General features: G+C 37.4%; 1 protein-coding gene and 1 long non-coding RNA gene across 3 annotated transcripts; one reads left to right on the top strand and one right to left on the bottom strand.

Annotated features, from left to right (window-relative positions):
- Positions 1-848: 848 nt before the first annotated feature.
- On the bottom strand, positions 849-16,707 carry LOC111868741 (inositol oxygenase). Of its 2 annotated transcripts, none has more exons than XM_033753157.1 (7): positions 16,624-16,707; positions 15,964-16,150; positions 13,832-14,040; positions 10,373-10,509; positions 9,759-9,893; positions 7,662-7,757; positions 849-1,420 (listed from the first exon to the last, which is right to left on the bottom strand). In XM_033753157.1, the coding sequence occupies exons 1-7, from the start codon at positions 16,672-16,674 to the stop codon at positions 1,387-1,389; spliced, it is 849 nt and encodes a 282-aa protein (XP_033609048.1). In that variant the 5' UTR covers positions 16,675-16,707; the 3' UTR covers positions 849-1,386. The 2 variants fall into 2 exon arrangements, with proteins under 2 accessions (XP_033609048.1, XP_023715444.1); XM_023859676.2 differs by lacking the exon at positions 849-1,420 and adding an exon at positions 4,375-4,854.
- An 81-nt stretch (positions 16,708-16,788) lies between these two features.
- LOC117282652 lies at positions 16,789-17,707 on the top strand. The gene is made up of 2 exons (XR_004513476.1): positions 16,789-16,876; positions 17,534-17,707. It is a non-coding gene; the product is annotated as an uncharacterized LOC117282652 (long non-coding RNA).
- The last annotated feature ends 2,757 nt before the right edge of the window (positions 17,708-20,464 follow it).

Raw genomic sequence — 20,464 nt, 5'->3', positions numbered from 1 at the left:
TTCATACACCATGGCCCAATCTGAATATCCAATTTCTATTGCAAATCCACTACATTAAAATTGACTCTTGATCACAACCAAAATAGATAATTCTATTCTGATGCCTGTGGCCTCAGACGAAGTCTCCTCGAAGTATAATCTCAGTATATTCACTCAACACATTGCTTGACATTGCTATGCTGCTACAGCTGACAGCCCATTACAAATTTAAATGCTGCAATCCCAAAGTGCACACAAATATGAAGAGATGGTGAAATGGTAAGCAAAGCCTGAGGGGGAAGTAAACAGAACAAAATTGGAAATTATTATGAGGACAAGATTCAACTTAAGAGGAATCTGAAAACAAACCAAATCCTATAAAACAGTATATTACACATTAATGACAAAAACAGCCNGAAGCGCCTTAAACACACAGCCACTAGTAACTTTTGCTAACATCTGAGTCTTTCCATGTTAGGAAATAACAACTGCTGCCCTGGATATAAGTCAATGCCTGACTTCACTCACTGTTCTCTCCACTAGTTCCTTTGCAATGAGGACACCAGATTCCAAGAGCAACTGTATGTATACACTGGCCACATTGCTGCATCACTCATACAATTAATCCCTGATGATGGATGATGAGACTGCCATTAAAATGGAAATTCATTCCTTATTCATACAGCTAATCATCCAATCAAAACACTGTTTCACAGCCTCTCTACAAAATATTTAAAAAATTATATCGGTACAGTAGATTGCCTCTGTGGTCTAGTGGAGTGGTCAGAGTTCGTGGCTACAAATCCATAGGTCCCACGTTCGATTCCTGGCGCTATCAGATTTTGTGAGAAGTAGTGGGTCTGGACCGGGGTCCACTCAGCCTTGTGAGGATAACTGAGGAGCTATTTCAAGGAAATAGTGGCTCCAGTCTAGAAAACCGAGGTTTACGGCCATGGGGAGCCATCATGCTGACCATGTGACACCCTCTATCCGCAAAAGTTGGCACTAACTTCGGGGACAAGCGGCGGTCACTCAGTCGGTATAGTTCACTTGCAGACTGCAGATCACAGAGGTTATAGGTACAGTAACTGCTGCTAGCAGGCAAAAGCACTCTGTTCTTTAAGAGGGATGTATGTTGCTGCATGTAATTTTAAATAATTCACTAACTATTCTAATGCTGAAGGTGTTGAAAATGAATGCAGGTTTCTCACTTCTGGTGCAGGCTGACAAATACTTAGGCACATAATGTTTCTTTGTCATCTTCAATGTGTGAGCATCAGACTGGACACTGTGTCCATACTGTATACCGTGGCAGGCAAACCCTCACGTACTAAAATCTTACATTTTTATGAGGATGGGCATGACATCAGATGAACAATTATTTCCTTTTTCCACGTCCTTCTGTTTTTATGATAATGTGTGTTGGTCGACATCTCCACCACTGCAACGGAACACAGGTGAGTTAACACCATGTCTGACAAATTTGAGATACAGCATATCTTTGTTTGTATGTACAAATGCAAGAAATTAAATTTCTTGTAATTGATATTACAAGTGTATCTTTTTGACTTCATCCACTCAAGGGTTCCCAAGTTTACTTTACCACTGTAGATAAAACATAGTCCCAACTCCTGCACCTGTAATACTCGACACAGAGTGAGTAGCACACACTGTTCTCCTTCAATAAATACTGCCATGGCGAAATTTTCCCCGTTTTCATTCCAAAGTAAGAAGGTCACACATATGAGCTGCCCCATTCTGATGAACAGTAAATTATAGTCACATCTATAGCTGGAGCTGTTGATGTGAAGGGCTGTTGTGAACATGTTAATGAACCTTAACATTCCATAAAATGCTGGTAAATTCTTGAATTCTTACCGCCCTTTTCTCCTCCTTGTTGCTAACTCACTTGCTGCTCACACTTTGGCGCCACCTCTCTCTTACCGCCCTTTTCTCCACCTCCTTGCTAACTTCTTCCTTCTTTCTCACTCACACGCTGGATCGCCACTTCTAGTAGGTTCTTCTTTCTTGTTGCTAAATATCTCAGGGTTAATTTAAAAGGAGGGGGTTTTGTTGTTTTGGTAGAGCTGAGTACCTCTTATCTCAGAGCCTTGAACGGGCCACAACTCCGAAAGGAATAAATTAACACCACAAATCACAAGCACATCTCAATTTTGGACGAATTATATTGAACACTTGTTAATCACTTTTAATACAGTTTCAATGTCAGTAACCTTTGTGTTTAACTGTTTCTGAGCCCGGTGTATAACTTTTTGCTGCTAATTCTAACGACTCCCAGTTTCCGAATTTACATCTGTTTCCTTCACCTCCCGTTTGCAGAATTTACGTCTGTTTCATTCACCTCCCGTTTGCAGACTTTACGTCTGATTCCTCCTACTCCCGTTTGCAGACTGATGCTAAAACATGACGCTTCCTCAAACCTTCAATTCCTGCTTTCACCAGCGTCACTGCTCTGTCACACCCTTAAATTTTAGTGATTGGCTAATTTTGAAAAATAGGAGTATCTTAATTAGATATTCCTCCACTCCGCTTAAAGCTTACAAGCGTTTAAGGATTTTTGACTCCAACGTATTTCTGTCAGAAAGTGACAAATGCTTACGCGTCGCTTGGGCCCTAAAAACTTCACTCTTTTTAAGTTATGGCATGTACAAACTGCCAAGTATGAATTTACAAAGGATTTCTTTACTCTATTCTTTAACGCAGCTCTCACTAATAAACCTTTGAAGGGTGTCTTCCTGTCTCTTGTTGCAAGCTTGAGAAATCGCTTTCTCTTACATACAAGAATTGACCATGTTTCACTACCCTTGTTCAATGCATTTCATTTTGAACCATTACGCTTTCAAATTTATAAAGTTGATTACATAAAAAAAAATTGCGTAGCAGTGGAACGGTTACAGAATAGCTGCAAAACTGGAAGCTTCTCAAGAGGAACTCAGCTCCATGAAGTTAAATAGTTAGTTTAGTTCGTTGCTATTATACACATGCATGCATCCACTTGCATCCTCACGGCCAGATCTTTGTATGTCTTAGAGGTGTTATGTTACATAAAAAAGCATAAAGCAGATTTGATCCAAAATATAAATATTCATAGTTATAATACAAGAATAAACAAGGATTTTCATGTTCAATTCTGTAGAACTACATTATTTAAAAAAAAAAGTGTGGTAAATATGGGGATAGAATTGCATAGTAAGGTGCCAAACAAAATAAAAAACTTGGTGGGTTTTTCAGATTTTAAAAAAGACTTAAAATCATTCTTACTGAAACATTCTTTTTACACGATAAATGAATTTGTTAATTTTAATAAAAAAGTGGATGGTGCAAGTACTTATGTTTGGATGTTATAGCCATTCATGAGCTGTATATAGTAGTTTGTATATTTGTTGGAATGTTGTATTTATATATTGCTTGTGATTGTAACAAATGTTGGTAGTATGCTTGTAACTTTGTAGATTTATTTTGTTAACTTGTATTACCGAATGACTTGTCCAAGTGTTACTATGTAGCAAAACGGATGAAATAAAATACAATACCATACAATCTCTAAAATAAAAAATACATTTATTACATAATAAGAAATTCAGGGAAGAAGTAGTAGTAAGTAGTAGTAAGACTAATGCAATTTAATGGTACACATCTGTGAAGAAATCTCCAAATGTACTATCAGACTACATTAATTCTGTCACACATAACCTTCAAGATCCACGCCATCACCATGTTAACATATAGGAAATGTTTTACACAGAATTTGTACACATGTTTATGATCTGTTAATAGGCAGCAGTGGAGACTGGTTGTAGAGGAGGCCCAGGCTCACCCAGGGCTGTAGTGCTGAGTGGTAGGTAGGTAGGTAGGTTATGATCTGTTTCCATTAAAAAGTTCAAAGATCTAGCTCCAATGATTCATTTGATCTGTATGGTCACAAGGTTGCTGTTTTACAGTACATCACCCAAAATATTACCTTAAGAGTAGCTGCACATTGTTAAAAGTTTACTAACATTCAAACTTTCAGAATTATGTTTTAAATGGTGCTAGTGATGTTCCAAACTCTGATGAACACATCGCCATGATGTTAGTATTACTGAGGGTAAAGTAAAAAAGTAAAGCTATCCCTGTAACAGGCCGTGAAGGCCCATAGGGTTGTGAGACGTTGAGGGTCCCACATTATCTAAACAATCGGCTCAAAGATGGCAGTAAGGTTGTCAGCCTTATGCGCCAACCGCGCTTTACTCCCCAGAAAAATTATTTACTTTATTCCTGGTACTCATTTCTGTTAGAGGCTGAGTCAACCCCAGGGCCATAGTGCAGCTGGAAGGATTAGGTCAATTGAAAAAAATCCAATGACCTCATCGGGACTTGAACCCGCAACCTTCCAGCTTGTAGCATGGTGCCTCAACCAACTACGCTACCATGTGTCCCAGTATTACAGATGGTAGAAAATTAAAAAGTTCAAAAGTGAGGAAATTCACATTTCAAATCAACACCAGTAATTTGGACACACTGATATATCTTTGGCTTGAACAGATGCCAATACACTTTCAAGCCTTTGCTCTAACATTTCAAATACACTGCAAGAAACACATCTTTCTCAGACAAACATATTATTTTTATAAATACTGAAATAATCAAACTATGTGCCTATAATCCCTCCCCAAAAATCATCATGAGGCATGATGTGTACTTGTTTATACATCAATTATTTATGTCGATAGTGTGTACTTCACACTATCATGCTGACTCATTTTCTACCATTCAATTTCTCCTGGAATATACTTGTCAATAAGAGACTGATAATATGGCATTAGCGACTCAACATCTGGCACATCTGCACTCTTTGTGTACAGATCATATTTGCTGCAAAAGAATGCAGGAAAATAATATTACTTTAATATGTTTAAAACTTTCATAAGTGTAACACTCTGCAATACTCCTCTGGCAAGCATTTGTCTCCTATGTAGATAAAATATTCAGTAGGACAAAATAAATCAGTTGATAAACTTCAGTGAATAATTTAGCATGCTCCCAGTTAAAAAAGTACATTTGTCTTTATCATTTGTTGAATTTTTAAAACAGTATACAGGNGATAAACAAGAAGTGGCCGCTGCAGCACTTAGACATAGGGCATGTACCCTGAGGAAAATTTTAATTTTAAAATTTGAAAAAGGAAAAGAACAGAAATTTTATAGAAATTTTATAGATATTTTAACTTGAATTAAAGTTTTAAAAAAGTGCTAATTAGAAATCAAAATTAACGTGTGTAGGTTAACAAACATTTTATACAATTACAAAGACTGGTGATTTTAAATTTTAACAAGCAGTGTAACAGCTATGTAAGAATACACACCTGATGATGGCCATTTAGGGCCGAAACATGTAGTGTGGAGTAAGGGAAAGAAGAAACAACTAAATTAAATTGTTACACTTAAGACGGTGTTTATCTTACATATAGTATACAGGGAGTTGTGAATTCCCATTATGTTTTATTTTACCAGGCCTTCCTGTTGTCAGGAAATGCAGAATATTAGGGGTGAGGTAAAGAACAGATTCCCCCCCCCCGCCCAATAACAATCCCTGGTGTTAAAATTATGATTCTGACACTACAAGGATTAGTTCATGGTATGTCATTTATGTCAGCTGAAAATTATAATGTATATTCAATTATTTGGACTTCCTCTACATTCCCATGAACTTGGACAACTGATTGTGCTACACTTAAATGCAAATGTGTCTCAGCATAAGGGATAAGTGATCATATATAGAGGCAGTATCACTTCATTAACAAATGAACTAAACTACGCTATCAGGTTACAAAACAGGTCTCTGACAAGATGAAAATTATTATGAAAGAAAAACATTAAACCATATCAGACTGGGGTGGCTTCAAACTGGATACAAAATTTCACAAAATCAGTCAAATGTTTCAAACGTTCAAATGTATCTCATGAGCTTACTTTCTTATTTAAGAAAGGAATTACTATGTAAAAAAGGTAAAAGGAAAAGCTATCCTTCTAACAGGCTGTGAAGGCCATAGAGTTGTGAGACGCTGAGGCTCCCACATCTTCTAGACACTCTGCTCACAGATGGCGGTAAGGTTGTCAGCCTTACACACTGGCAGCCCTTTACTCCCCAGGAAGATTCCTGGTACTCATTTCTGTTATAGACGAGTCAACCCCAGGGCCATAGTGCGGCTGGAAGGATTAGGTAAACTGAAAAAATTCAGCGATCTTATCAGGACTCAAACAAGCGACCTTCCAGCTTGTAGCATAGTATCTCAACCAACTACACTACCGCGTGCCCCAGTTGCACTATAAAATGAAAGTACGAGGGTCATACTGAAAGTCATGAGCAACAATTTTTTGTAAAGTAACATGCTTTATTATTGACAAACCTAATATACCACCTCAATCTACAGACCTTTCTTTATCTTTCCACATAATCGCCACTTCTTTGTACACATTTCTCCCAGCGTTCTGGGAGTTTGAAAATTCCCCTTCTGTAAAATTCTGTTCCAGCCATCTGAAGAGACTGATGCACTGTTTTCTGAATTGCCTCCCTTGTCTCAAAACGTTGTCCATGCAGCTTATCCTTCACAAATCCGAAAAGATGGTAGTCGGAGGGTGCCAGATCAGGGCTATAGGAGGGGTGTGGAAGAACTTCCCACCCCATTTTTGCAATTGTTTCCAATGTGAGGCGAGCGGCGTGGGGGTGAGTGTTGTCATGCAGGATGATGATGTTTTGTCCTGGACGTTTATCACGCAATGCACGATGGACCTTTTGCGGCATCTGGACATAACGAGTAGCACTGATGGTTTGCCCAGGTTCCAGGAATTCGGCCAGAATAACTGCGGGACCCAACGAGCACAAACTTTCCTATAGCTCAAGCTTTCAACCATCTCCTGTATTGCACTGTGCCCTATTCCAAGTTTTCGGGCTATTGTGTCCACAGTCACACACCTGTCATCTTGAAAGATCTCATGCACTCTTTCCTTGTCGCGTTCAGTTGAGGCTGTTCGAGGACGACCACTCTGAGGTTCATTTTCGATGCTGGTGTTCCCATTTTTAAAATGTTTCACCCACCTTCGAATACTGCTTGCACCCATGCACACACTTACATAAGCACACTGAAGTCTCTGGTGAATATCTGCAGCAGGGATTTCCTCTTTCACAAGAAATTTGATGACAGCATGCTGGCGAAACGTTGTCAGCTATTTTGTTAGGAGTGATACTGGTCACATGATGCAAGCCATTGATGTCACAAGACACTCAAGGTTAACACAACAGCTGGTTCCACCTACCACTGTACTCTCTTTCATCTGCTGTTCCCAGGTAGCATGCAAAAAAAAAAAGTTGCTCATGACTTTCGGTATGACCTACGTAAATATAGGTTTCATACAGTCAGTATGTTGTTAATTGTACACAAAAATAGCCTTAACAGATGATGCATATTTGTGAGAGACCCACTGTCACACAAAATACAAGCATCGCAGTTGAAACTGCTGCAGGCTGGACAACAAAGAAATCAGGGTTCATTCCCAGCAGAGATAAGAGATAAGGTGAAATTTAAATGTGAATTCCACTCACATGTTGCACTCACAACAGACAACGGATGTATATGACAGTAAATCAAGTGATGAAACCAAATGCTTTGTAGTATCACTTACTTAAATTCATGAACCCAATGCAGCATTTTATGATCTTTCTCATTACACAGATGTGTGTAGTCACCACCAGCATGCCACGGGTAAAATGAGTGGAATCTGCACAGTACATTTAAAATTAATGCATACAACGTTTATGAATAACATAAATATTTGGTTCAGCAGATGCATTAATACAAGACTCTACAAAAGCTAATAAGGAACTTTGTCTGTGTGCATAAAGGCACAGAAAACTAAGCATATATTAATGTCTCATCATCAGAAGGAGGACAAAATTATAACACATGGCATCTACTAGATCGCAGGTTACTGTCTTCTGGGATGTGACGCTGTGTAGTCTACTATGGTCATGCACCAGAAGACAGTAATCTTCAGCACCACCTACTAAATCTAATTCTTTGAAAATATGGCAAAGGTCAAGTACTTGGAAATGAAAACACCAAACTCCCATCTTGCCATGAAATCCTTATGGTCTTTCCTCCTATTGGCCTCCAATTCTTCCAGCATTTCAAGTATAAGTTGAAAGTCTTGCTCCTCCATTTTTTTTTTGTATGCAATACTTCTTCCTGGATCGAGGCGTGTTTAAGCTTGTAAACCAATTCTGACACCAATGTAACGTGTTTCGTTACTGAAGACGCCGTAGAGATTGTTAATTGGTTTATTCAACAACCTACAAGTAACGGCTACAATTAATTATAACAATGTTGCGGGGTTTCACAATTTATAACCCTATTCACGAATCAATTCACTCTATCTTCAGTAGTCTACACGTACTAATTATGATACGGGAGCTATACAAGTGTAACTGTATCACACACTCCCAATATAACTGTACTACAGCACACACAAAGTCTTGAAAGCACACAATAAGTCTTCCACTCGCTGACTTCTTAGTTATCGCACACTGTCACATAAAATCTTGTAACCATGCATTCGGTTCTTCTTACCGCGACTGCTGCTCTATTTCAACTCAACTGTAGGCCGCTGACTGGAGAACTCACTTCGGCGGCTGATACGCTTTAGACTGACAACAACAACTGAACTCAGCGATGGCCACATTTCAACTCGCCTCGCAGGAAGTGCAGCTCTCTTGTATAGTGGCAGTGTTTGCCTGTTACGTCGCAACGCTGTTGGAAGTTGTTTACAGGTACGTAGCAATTGCGGCGTTGCGTGTTACGTCACCGCGGAGGTGGGGGACGGAGCGCTGATTCATCCGCCACGTCACTGTGGCCAGAGTTGCCATGTCACTGCTGGGTAGGGAGGGGTTGTCCTCCATGTCACAATACAAATTATTAAATAAAGAAGAGATTAAATTTGAAAAGAGCTTGCTACAGGGCAGTTCAGAATCTTTTATCTTCCTGTGTCCTATCTAAAAAGTTAAAGATCAAACAATAATTTATGCTTGTTGTTTTGTATACATACATATACAAGTATAATGAATCAGCACATCAGCTGTTTGAAGATTTTAAAAATGCCAGTGGTATAACTCAAGTTAACAAAGTGCTTTCCTTTTGTATATATACATATACAAGTATAATGAATCAGCACATCAGCTGTTTGAAGATTTTAAAAATGCCAGTGGTATAACTCAAGTTAACAAAGTGCTTTCCTTTAGTACGAAAGCAAACAGGCCAAGAAAGCAGAGACAAAACAATATTTATAAACATAAGGCATCAAAATGGAGAAATTTAGTTAATTTATGACTCTCTATCAACTGCTGAAGTTATGTACTGAATTCCAAAATGAGAGGGATGTACAATGAAGTGGTCATTGTCTGCATTTTACAGTACTATCCTGATACATCCTGGAAAGATGAGGAACATGTTAGGGAGGACTGTTGTCAGCTGTGATTCAAACTAAATCTCTTGAATGCATATGAAACATACTGTTGCATTTCCAACAGATTATGTTATTGTTAAGTTATGCAAAAAACTGTCACTGTACCAGAAGGAAGAAACAGAAATTTATAACAGATATTCAAATTCAGACAAAACTTATAAATTATTCAAGCTAGAGAACATGAAGTGGCGCTTTTAACCTCTAAATTCTCAAAATTAACAGAAATTAAGGGTCATGTTACAACCAGAGACTGATGCTTACCTGATCATATACAGTGCTTCTTCAGGAAGTGTGGTCTTATTGTGTTTGAGCACTTGGTACATGTACTCATCATGACCCCATGACATTACTTCATCCTCCAGGCCACAGTTAGGTTTGTATATACCAAACTTGGTGCTGAAATAAAGACTTACAATTAAATTCAAGCACCAAAGTGAGGAGTTAAAGATGGCTGTGAATTGACTTGTATTATGCATCTTCACTATTAACACATTCAGACATGTACTTGAAAATTTCTGACATGGAACACAGTTTAAATTTGTTCATGCGGTTTATGTCATAGTCAATAGACAAACCTCACAATAAAATATTTCGTAAAGTTTAGGAAACATGTAAATAAGAAACTGAAGTATCACATTTTAGAATCTTATAAACCTTTATATCAAGAAAGCTATGTGCCAAAAGCAAAAGCATATTCAAACCATTAGTGTTCCATTTATGATGAAGGATAAATAAACAAATAAATAAATAAGATCACAATTTTTTATATTAATAAGAAAATAACAATAGTGATACATGCAGTGAGAGGCAGCCAGGTAATCAATTTATGTATGAGTTAAGGGATGAAAACAAAACTAAAATACAAACTGACTGACTTGTACAGTGAGTTGTTCCCATCAGGGTTGTTCTTGAAGCTGGTTTGTCTGTACACTATAGAATTCCCCCAAGCACAGCCTACAGGAAATGTATCTCCTACAACCGCCCACTGTGGTTCACCATAGAAGGCCATGATCTGCCAGAAAATGAAGTCAGTGCTGTCATCAAAACAGCTGCACATCAACTGTTGTACAGAAACTGTGCAGATACAAATTAATTGATGATAAAGCTCACAGCACAAATACTAATCAACAGTGGAGCAGATTTTGATTATGTACTTTATTAAACATAAACACATGAAATACCATAAGAGATAAACACACACTGGAAGTGTTAGACAACAGGGTGCTGAAGAGCATATTTCAACCTTTGCACCATGACTGCCATTGACCTCCTGTGCATCAGTTCCTAAGTTCAGTCCTACAGTATTCTAGTATTTTGAATGAAGCACAGTAATTTGCATACTTGGATTCAACAGAGAGGAAGTAACACATAAATAAAAATTGCTTAGTGACGTTTAGAGTATGTTTGTATCCTTATTCTTATGGCCATCAAATAAAGGAGGATGAGATGGACAGAACATGTAACACAAGAAATGCATAGATGTGACAGTATGGACTCGATCCTTCTACTGTTTTGGCCCAGGTTTGAGCCCACACTATCTTATGTGGGATTTGTGGTGGACAAAGGGGCAGTGGGACAGGTTTTATCCATGTATTTCAGTTTCCCCAGCCAATTCTTATTCTGCTGACTGTTCCATACTCATCTGTCATCCAGGGCTGGTACAACGCGCCTACTAGTGGCCTGCATACCAACTCTGTCTTACCCCACCCTAGGCAATAAAAAAAGTGGCCTCCATTCTGGCTGAAGATAGAGTAAAGGTGAGTTTTGTAAACACAATAAAAACAGAGAGGTTCCTTAACTGAACAACTATTAGCTTCTCAAGACTCTTGTTGCACGGAATTATATTTTAAACGAAGGTTGAGAAATTTCATAATGTTGCGTTTCAATATCATATGCAGTGGAGATTATAGGGGACTGATATAAAAGTCATGAAAGGTGGCCAGTAACTGTTAGCGTAGACCTCTACTGAACTACATTCAAAACCAGTATATAATTTTGCAGATGGAACACATGATGATTTGTGCCATTAATGCTAGGTATATCTTTGAATTCAATAGTGACAGAAAACAAGCTGCTTTGTGCTTCAAAGACTGGCGTCAAGAGAACTTCCAAAAATTAACACATGGCAGAATATGAAAATTCAACACTTTTGAAATTTATATTATAGCCTGCATTTATGTATCTGTCTCTGTCTTGTTGCAGGAGAAACAGTGCATAAGATGATAGTTATTTTGAATAATTCTGTACAGGAAGTACTGCAAAAGATTTTAGGCTTTCATGAATTTGGAAAGTCATATTGTGATCTTTTGGGTTATAAGATTGTTGTAATTTGGAAGATGGGTACTAATGTTACAAAGGAACATAGTGTTCCAACTTCAGCCCCTACCCTGATGAGGGATGCAGTTATGTTCGTCCAAAATATTGGAATCCATCTACCACACTATGACACAGTACCATAACCCAAAAGACCTACACAATCCATAAAAGAAATGCTCCCATTTGTAACCGTCCATTCTGACTGGAGGAGTGTTGTGTAAAAATTAAATTTTGTATTAAGTTAAGATTAACAATATTACAAACAAAGAGATCCGGCAGATAGCCAGCTCTTATACGCGGAAGGGACATAGTTCAAGTTTTGCTATGTGAACAGGAAGTAACATCTGGTACTTTCCTGGAATTCTGGCAGTTTCAGCAACGTCGGAAAGGCTTTGAGAAAAGGACAGCTGACAGCTTGGGACAGCGATAACTTAGAAGTGGGACGGCCGGAGCCTCACACCCTGACTGTAATGCATCAAGGGGCTGTCATCCTTAGCATCAGGTCAGCATCTGCCAGAATCACATAGCAGAGCAACAGGATTGGGAATTCAAAATTTAGGGAACCTCCTAGTTTGAAAACTTAACCAATGGCAGAAGGGAGGAGTGGATTTCTCTTGGAGTCTGGGGTTCGTGGACCTCAGAATTCAGAGAGAGGGCATTCCACCTCGGAGAGTCTTGACACTACTTTCGGCAAAGTCGGACACTAAATTTACCACTACGGCCCTTCCATAAAATAGTATAAGTACAGTTCAAATCAATAGTATTAATAAATTCAGTTGTATGCAGAAAGCTGGAAGGGATTAAAGGACTACTAAGTGCAACCGTTGAAAGGTGGGTGATTGTAGTGAAGTGTTCTTCCTGCCCTGTCCGAGCCAGACCCTTATAAGACCCTGGGATAGGAACCCAGCTCTACTGATTAAAGTAAAGAACCCAAAGAAGTGAGCAGTGGTGGAGTGGCGCACAACAAAAAGGGCACAAAGGAAGTGAGCGGTTACACATTTAGAATCTGGAATTGACTACCTCTTATAGGAAAACATGGATCTAGATTGAAGGATAATATTAAAATAAACCTCACAGTAACAAGTTGTAAAGATATGCAATAGAATGAGCTGCCTCAGCATAAAGAGTCCAGAGACGGATAATGTAAGCAAGTCACCAACCTTCAGGTTCTGTAAAAACAGGAAATTCTTAACCATCTGAATAAGACTACAATTTGTTACTTATTTCCCCTATACCTGTTACTTGAATAACTTTTCTCTCCCTGCATTTTACGTTCTGTTCATGTGCATGTTAAAAAGCACAATATAGTTTCAATCTTCACAGGCAGGGCTAAAAGGAAATAGACATGTACATTTTATCTTTATTGTGGATGAAAATATCACTTGTCCTCACAACTAATTAAGTGAATCTATGTACAAGAAAATGTATGAAGACTCATGTCTTCAGGGATGTGATTAGAATGGTTACTAATATCCTGGAGGAACCTTAGAGGCTGCTCTGCAATTTGGGAACTATCTGCCAGATTACACTGCATCACATCTCAAAAGACTACTACCATTATATTCATTGCCATGTGTATGTAGGAAAATTGTAATTTAAAGTGCAATTCATTAACCGTTCTCTGAGTAACATTCCTACACAAAGAAATCTCTCCTAGGTAAGACATTCATTGTTAATGAGATCAAATTTGAAACAGTAATATAAAGAGTGGTAATGAGAAATAAATATGTATTTTCTCAATCTTCTGTGGTTTATACTGATCGTGTGCTTCAGAAGATTGGCTATAATGAAATCCCACACCATCTCCCCATTATTGGTGAATTTCATTTTGATCAACTTTAAAAAGTGATTTTCTACGAACATTATATTTCTTAAAGTTGTTTCTGTTCTTGAAACATGCAATGTACAGTATTGTACAAAACGGAAGTTAAGAACTTGACATTTAATAGTGCCAAGCCAATTCCAAAATCCAGTCTTAATCAAAATTTTTTATCAGCAGTATCAGTTGACCATTTTACCTTTCCTAGATCGTGTATGAGTCCTGTTAGATGAAACCAGTCCTCCTGTGGATGATCTGCACGAATACGTTCAGCTGTCTGGAAAGCATGTACTAAGTTCGGAATATCTACATCTGGGTCACTCTCATCCACAAGATCGTTCATCTTCACAAGGGCATCCATAACCGTTGAACAAAACTTGTCAAACCTGAGCCAGTAATCCATTTTGCCTGTTGATGGAGGAATCTATCAATAATGTTTCTATAATTAAACATCCTTATGATTCCATTAGGAAAAAGTAACATTAGAGAGAAAGAGGTAATATTTAAACTCACGATGTTCTACACCAGATTTTCAATTCTCTTGATTTCAATTCTATTTTAGGTTGTTCTGCTTGGAAATCTCATAACAGTAATGAAGATGAGGAAGTAAAATTTGAAATTGCATAGAAAACTGGTATTAGCATATAAATATATATAATATAAATTGAAATTAATTTGGAGGACAAGAATATATGTACCTATACAAAACAAATTGGAGTAGGACGTTATTATAGTAATACCCAAATGTTGCTACCAAGTTCCAGAAAGAATTTACAATATTAGAAAATGTTTATAACATGCAGTTAATAAATTGGGTCTCAGTTAAATGATGTGATTCATTAGCAAATTATGAAGTGGATCAATTTATTAAGCACTTATTTTCCATTACCTTTTTTCTTATTCTTTACTGGCACTACAACCCTGTGTGGGTCTTGACCTCCTCCATGGTTTCACAACAGTAAATTTTTTGGGGTATGGTCATTAGCCTCAAGGTCAACCCATGACCTGGAGGATGTGGGACTTCACTACATCTGACCCTTACCCTTTGACTTGACTGGCACGGATGAGTCTTTGACCTTTTCCATGGTTTCGTAACAGTAATTGTTTTGGGGGGCGTGGTCTTTAGACCCATGCCCAACCCCCAACCTGGAGGATTAGGGACTGCAGTTTACCTAGATCTTACTCTTTGACATGTCTGGCATGGATGACCCTACCAGGAGCTTATGCTCCCACTCTCTCTGGGTCATTGGGGCAAATGAACTCCTCTCCACGATAAGATGGTAGCCCTTGAGAAGGATTTCATATATTACTTTGGTCTATAGAACTGAAATAAAAAAGAAGTTCTGGAAATAATTTTGATGCCAAGTTGCATTTACATACGTTTCGCTGCACAGAGAGGTTAGAAGAAACTCAGAAATTAAATACACATACTGTCATCAAGTGTAGGAAGAATATGTTCCTCCTCAGGTGGGCCTGATAGAATGAACTAGTCTCAGTCTCTGCTCTTATTTTGGACATGATCCGTCTACTTGAGTTTTTTTAAATAAAGATGACGGACAATGTCTGAAATAATATTCGTGTGTGTTGTTACTCACGATCTTCAGAAACATTTATAATAAAATTGTGCCAGTATGTCCGAATACTTCAGTACATAAAATTAAGTTGTTGCAACATTCATAATCAACAACCATGTGCTTAGCACTAGTAGTCTGATTATGGTCATCACACCAAAACACAAATATTATACATATTCGAACCATACTTGTGTTGTTTTTTAATGCAAAATGCATATTTTAAAGCATTAACAACAAAATTTCAGTACTCCTTATTTAACATCTAAACACTGCAATATTATATATGGTAAAGAATTTCGTAAAGCCCTTAAAATAAGTTTTGTGAAAATATGTCACTTGGTTAAAAAGTGATTTGGGAATGATACACTGATATACAAACACATAAACATACATATATAAGCACCAAGAGACGAAAGTACACAAAACCCAATTTCCCCTCAGCACAGGACACTCCCCTGACCATTATATATTCATCTGAATCATGGTTACAAAATTTAAGTGAAAGAATTTTGATCTTTAATTGAAATAAGCTTATCTTGACAACATTACTGCCATCTATGAGCCGATTGTCTAGAAAATGTTGGAACCTCAACATCTCACAACCCTATGGACCTCCACGGCCTGTTACAGGAATACCTTTACTTTACTTTACTTACTTTACTTATCTTAGAATTTGAGTTTAGAGAACACAATGTCTGTATGAGCACTGAGAACATTTCTACTTTCCTCATTCACCTCGATTATGCTTGATGCTTACCTCTGACAAAGTCAACAGTCTGATAGGTATGCATCTTGTGATATGTAACACGGACTCTCTCCTTGATTGGATCTTCAGGGTCCACTGAATAATCCCTAAACATACTGACAGGCTTTGCAGCAAATGTGGGCTCTGGCCGCAGCAGGAGCGAAGGATCCATCACCTCCAAGGGTCCACAAGCCTCTTGCTATACATTATAATACTTAGTCCAAAATTCTTTTATATTAATTACAAAGCTAAACAGAAGAATAATATAATCCTGATGCATGAACTCTTGTCCATGTGATCCATTTTACATCCACTATAATTCGCATTAACATTCTAATAAGGTGAAAAAAGAATTTACATAATTATGTAATACAGTTTACAGTGTGAAAGGATATGAAGTGTTTATTACATTTTAGAAAAATTGCCTGGTAGTGTTCTTCCTCTTTTGCCTTATTTACCTTCATATACACAAACGATTTTCTTCAAAATTACATTAAAATTCCCTTGCATCAAATAAAATCAAATATTCAAAGTTTGTACTTTCATAAAAATTTAGAAGGAACAACAATTAAAAACCTGCACCAAAATTTAAGCACCTGTCCATCAAGCAATTGAAATGACTGTTACATAAGTACTATGAATCAAATTTGCATGGTTACAGTTAATACTCACCACTACCCTCATGACTGCACTGTCAGTAAATATCTGTAATATTACTTGCATTTGAAGTTTTATACTCAAACTCTTATCAGCTGAACTTTGGACAAGAGAGGGGAAGGGAAGGGAACCATAAGTTCAAAATATTTTCTATTATAGACTTCCGTCACCATGTACGCATATTAATGTGCTTGCATAAGCAGCAATAAATGTACAACATATGTGACTGGTCTGAGTTGCATCACACAGTTTGGATTTGGAACTGAAGGTATGGTGATGTATTCTTTTCATCCATGATACGTATGTAATGGCCGTCTTGTAGTGCACTCAATTTCATATGTCGTTTCTTACTACATGTTTCGGCAACATAGTGCCATCTTCAGGTTCGTTATTTATGCTAAGCTATTACATTTTATTATAGTTGAATAATGTACTTTCTAAATAATTTTATGAAAGACACAAGATGGCAAACAATGTAATAGCTTAGCGTAAATAACGAACCTGAAGATGGCACTATGTTGCCGAAACATGTAGTAAGAAACGACATATGAAATTGAGTGCACTACAAGATGGCCATTACATACATATCATGGATGAAAATCAGTTCAACAGGATGCTAAAGTACAACATGATGTATCCTTTAACTACTGTGGGCACAACTTGATCTTATCTTCTGTGAATAACTGTGAAACAGGCATTATCAATTTTCATGACCTGATGAGGTCAAAGGTGAACACTGTAACAGCAAAGTCATGAGGGGGGGGGAACTGAACATGATAATGAGAAGATCTATATTTTATGTCATCAATTTCCGTAATGTCACAAGACTAGAAGCAGGGGCACAAGGAGTGTGGGGTCACTGCACAGTACAATTAAAATGATCATTTTTTATTACATTCAGAATAATTTATACAATACTTTTCAGGACAATTATGGTCAAAAATGGCAGTACAGATCAAGTAAACATAACCAGACAACAGAAGACATATTTCAATTTACATATTAAGGATATTACTGTGAAAAAAAAGCAGGAACAACGCATATATACCAAACTTCAAGACGATAAAGGTAACTAAATTTCCAAAGACAGATGAAGAAACACAGAATTACTGTCCTGTATCCATTAGTTCTTAATACATGTTTGTACAAGTATTAACTAAGGAGACTGTGTCTGAGGTGTATATCATGGTGAAGATTCATACTGCTCTTTTGGGTCACGACACCATGCAGTCTAGTAGGTGGGTAATAACATTTGAGGAACACACTGCCTTCACCATCAGGGCAGAAGATGCAGTCTGTATAGCAACTGGCTATAGGTTGGATAACAGAGGGGGTCAGAGTTCGAATTCTGGTAGGGTCAAGAATTTTCTCTTCTCCACATCAGCCAGAACAGTTCTGGGGCCCACCCAGCCCCCTTTCCATTGGATACTGGGGGCTCTTTCCCAGGGGGTAAAGCAGCCAGGGCGTGAAGCTGACCACTCACCTCCAACTAGTGTAAAGGTCAAGAAAACGTGGATCTATACATCCACTGCCCAATATGCCTTCATGGCATAGTGTTTAATTAGTTAAGCACAAGCACAACTTCACTTTTACCTTATCAGTTAAAACAAGGTTTATGATAAATAAAAATATTAAATGAAGAAAAATGTAGAATGACCATTGACAAAAAATTATGTACAGGTTTCAGGATTCAAATTTAACTGTTAAACTATGCAGAGATCAGAAAAGGCCAAATGCCCTGTTAATGAAAAGCCATGTACTTCCACAAGAGCTAATATTATCATAAACAAGGGTATTTTATCCATGTTTCAACCTCAGACACTAATCCCATTATCATACAAATCACCATGTTCTTAACACTGCTTCTGTCTTTAAAATTCATGACAATTTTAAAATTTGGAGAAACACATCAACATCTCCTAGCATTCCTTCATAGCTGATATATCCCATTTTGTTTTGATTTCTATGGTTTCCTTTATAATGCTATCAGAGTCTCAGACTATATAGTACCAATTAATACAGCAGCTGGTGAATAATGAGGTGGAAAGAATTTCAAAGGGATTTGTTGAAACTACTCTGGAATTTGCCACGAGGGTTTCAGGAAAATCATGAAAAATCAGTCAAGACAGCTGGTGTCCTGAGCTGAGATTTGAAGCAAGCACCTCCCAAATATCGGTCTTAAAATACTGATGCCACACCAAACTCTTCAGTTCCTCCTTTGGTGAGTCTCAGTCATCATGACATTATGCTTTTATTATATCTTTGGCATTTCAGATAGTTGATTTTCCAGCATGATTCTATATATAAAACCGCTCCCCAGCCATCCAACAGTTCAACTGATCGAGTTATGGAAAGACCCAAAGGTCATCAGCATGGCCCTCAAAGTATCAAGCATATTTATGTACTTAGGTGCTGATTATACCGTCAGTCTTCTGTCTTATAACTTTTCAAGATCAAGGTATTTTTACATCCCATAACATACAAAGTTGATGCTACTTAAAGTACTAATTGAAGCATCTAAGCCTGTTACGGTTATGTTTTAAAGTATACTGTTTCTATCTTGGCCAATTTTTTTAAAAATCAGTCAACCTTATTTTGGACTGCTAAACCTCTCAAACCATTCAAAACAGTAACATTAAACTATGAGCTGATAACCAAGTGCATGGCTTACTAATTAAAAAATGTCTCTAACTTAAATTGAAAAATTAGGTGTCATAATAACTTTACATTTTCCATGTTTGGGACTCCTTGAATGGAAAAATGATTTAATCTGTAAATGGAATGACATAATCCGTATGAAAGTAAAAGAATGTGATTTGTTTCATTCTGGTCCGTCACACTAACAATTACAAATATAAATCACTCCGTCCAATGTGACCTGTAAGTTTTTTACTACATAAAACTTAACACCCTTACATGTTTCGGTCTCTGTGGACCATCTTCAGAGGGCAAACATCACTACAAATAGGAAACCACCATCACATAAGTTGTTTAGACGTAAGGTACGTACATTTATATGCTACAATACATAGTACACAAAATAGAATTCTATTTTGTGTACTATGTCTTGTAGCATATATGTCTAAACAACTTATGTGATGGTGGTTTCCTATTTGTAGTGATGTTTGCCCTCTGAAGATGGTCCACAGAGACCGAAACATGTAAGGGTGTTAAGTTTTTATGTAGTAAAAAACTTACAGGTCACATTGGACGGAGTGATTTATATTTGTAAAGTAAAAGAATTATGATACCTGCAAATGTTGTACTTCTTGCATGTAGAAAGAATAATCACCACCTCAAAACAAATCTTGAAATCAGCTTTATGTACAGTATTTATCAGCTCTTTTTTCAATGTGGGTATTATATTTTAGCATGACCCATTATGTACATTTATACAGAACAGTTATTAATCTGTGGTTTCCAAAATGTTAATACACGTAGGTGCAAAAATGAGGAAGATACAATATTTTTACTAACAGTCTCGATTGGCCGGCACCAGATCACCCTCCATATGATGTTCAGGGTTCAAAGCATCAACAGTGTTAACCAACATTTAAAACTGTCAATTTGTTGCAAGTCCCTCTGTAATTGCCATTACTGCACTGAGTATATATTAAACTCAATGTGAATTCACAATGAGCACAGATAATCTGGAATTATCCTTCTCTTTGTGACACATCTAATATGCAGTTATGAACTGTCACAGATCAAACTAAAACAAAACATAGCCACATTATTCCCCATGCCTCACAGAGCCAACCCCAACTGAAGGAGGCTTTAGAATTCCTTAAATTATCATTGATTATTCTCTTTAATAACAGTGTAAAAAGGTGAAGGTAAAGCTATCCCTGTAACA

This window comes from Cryptotermes secundus, unplaced genomic scaffold (assembly GCF_002891405.2).
Source record: "Cryptotermes secundus unplaced genomic scaffold, Csec_1.0 scaffold13, whole genome shotgun sequence".
NCBI lineage: Eukaryota > Metazoa > Arthropoda > Insecta > Blattodea > Kalotermitidae > Cryptotermes > Cryptotermes secundus.
This window is presented reverse-complemented; position numbering and strand designations above follow the sequence as displayed.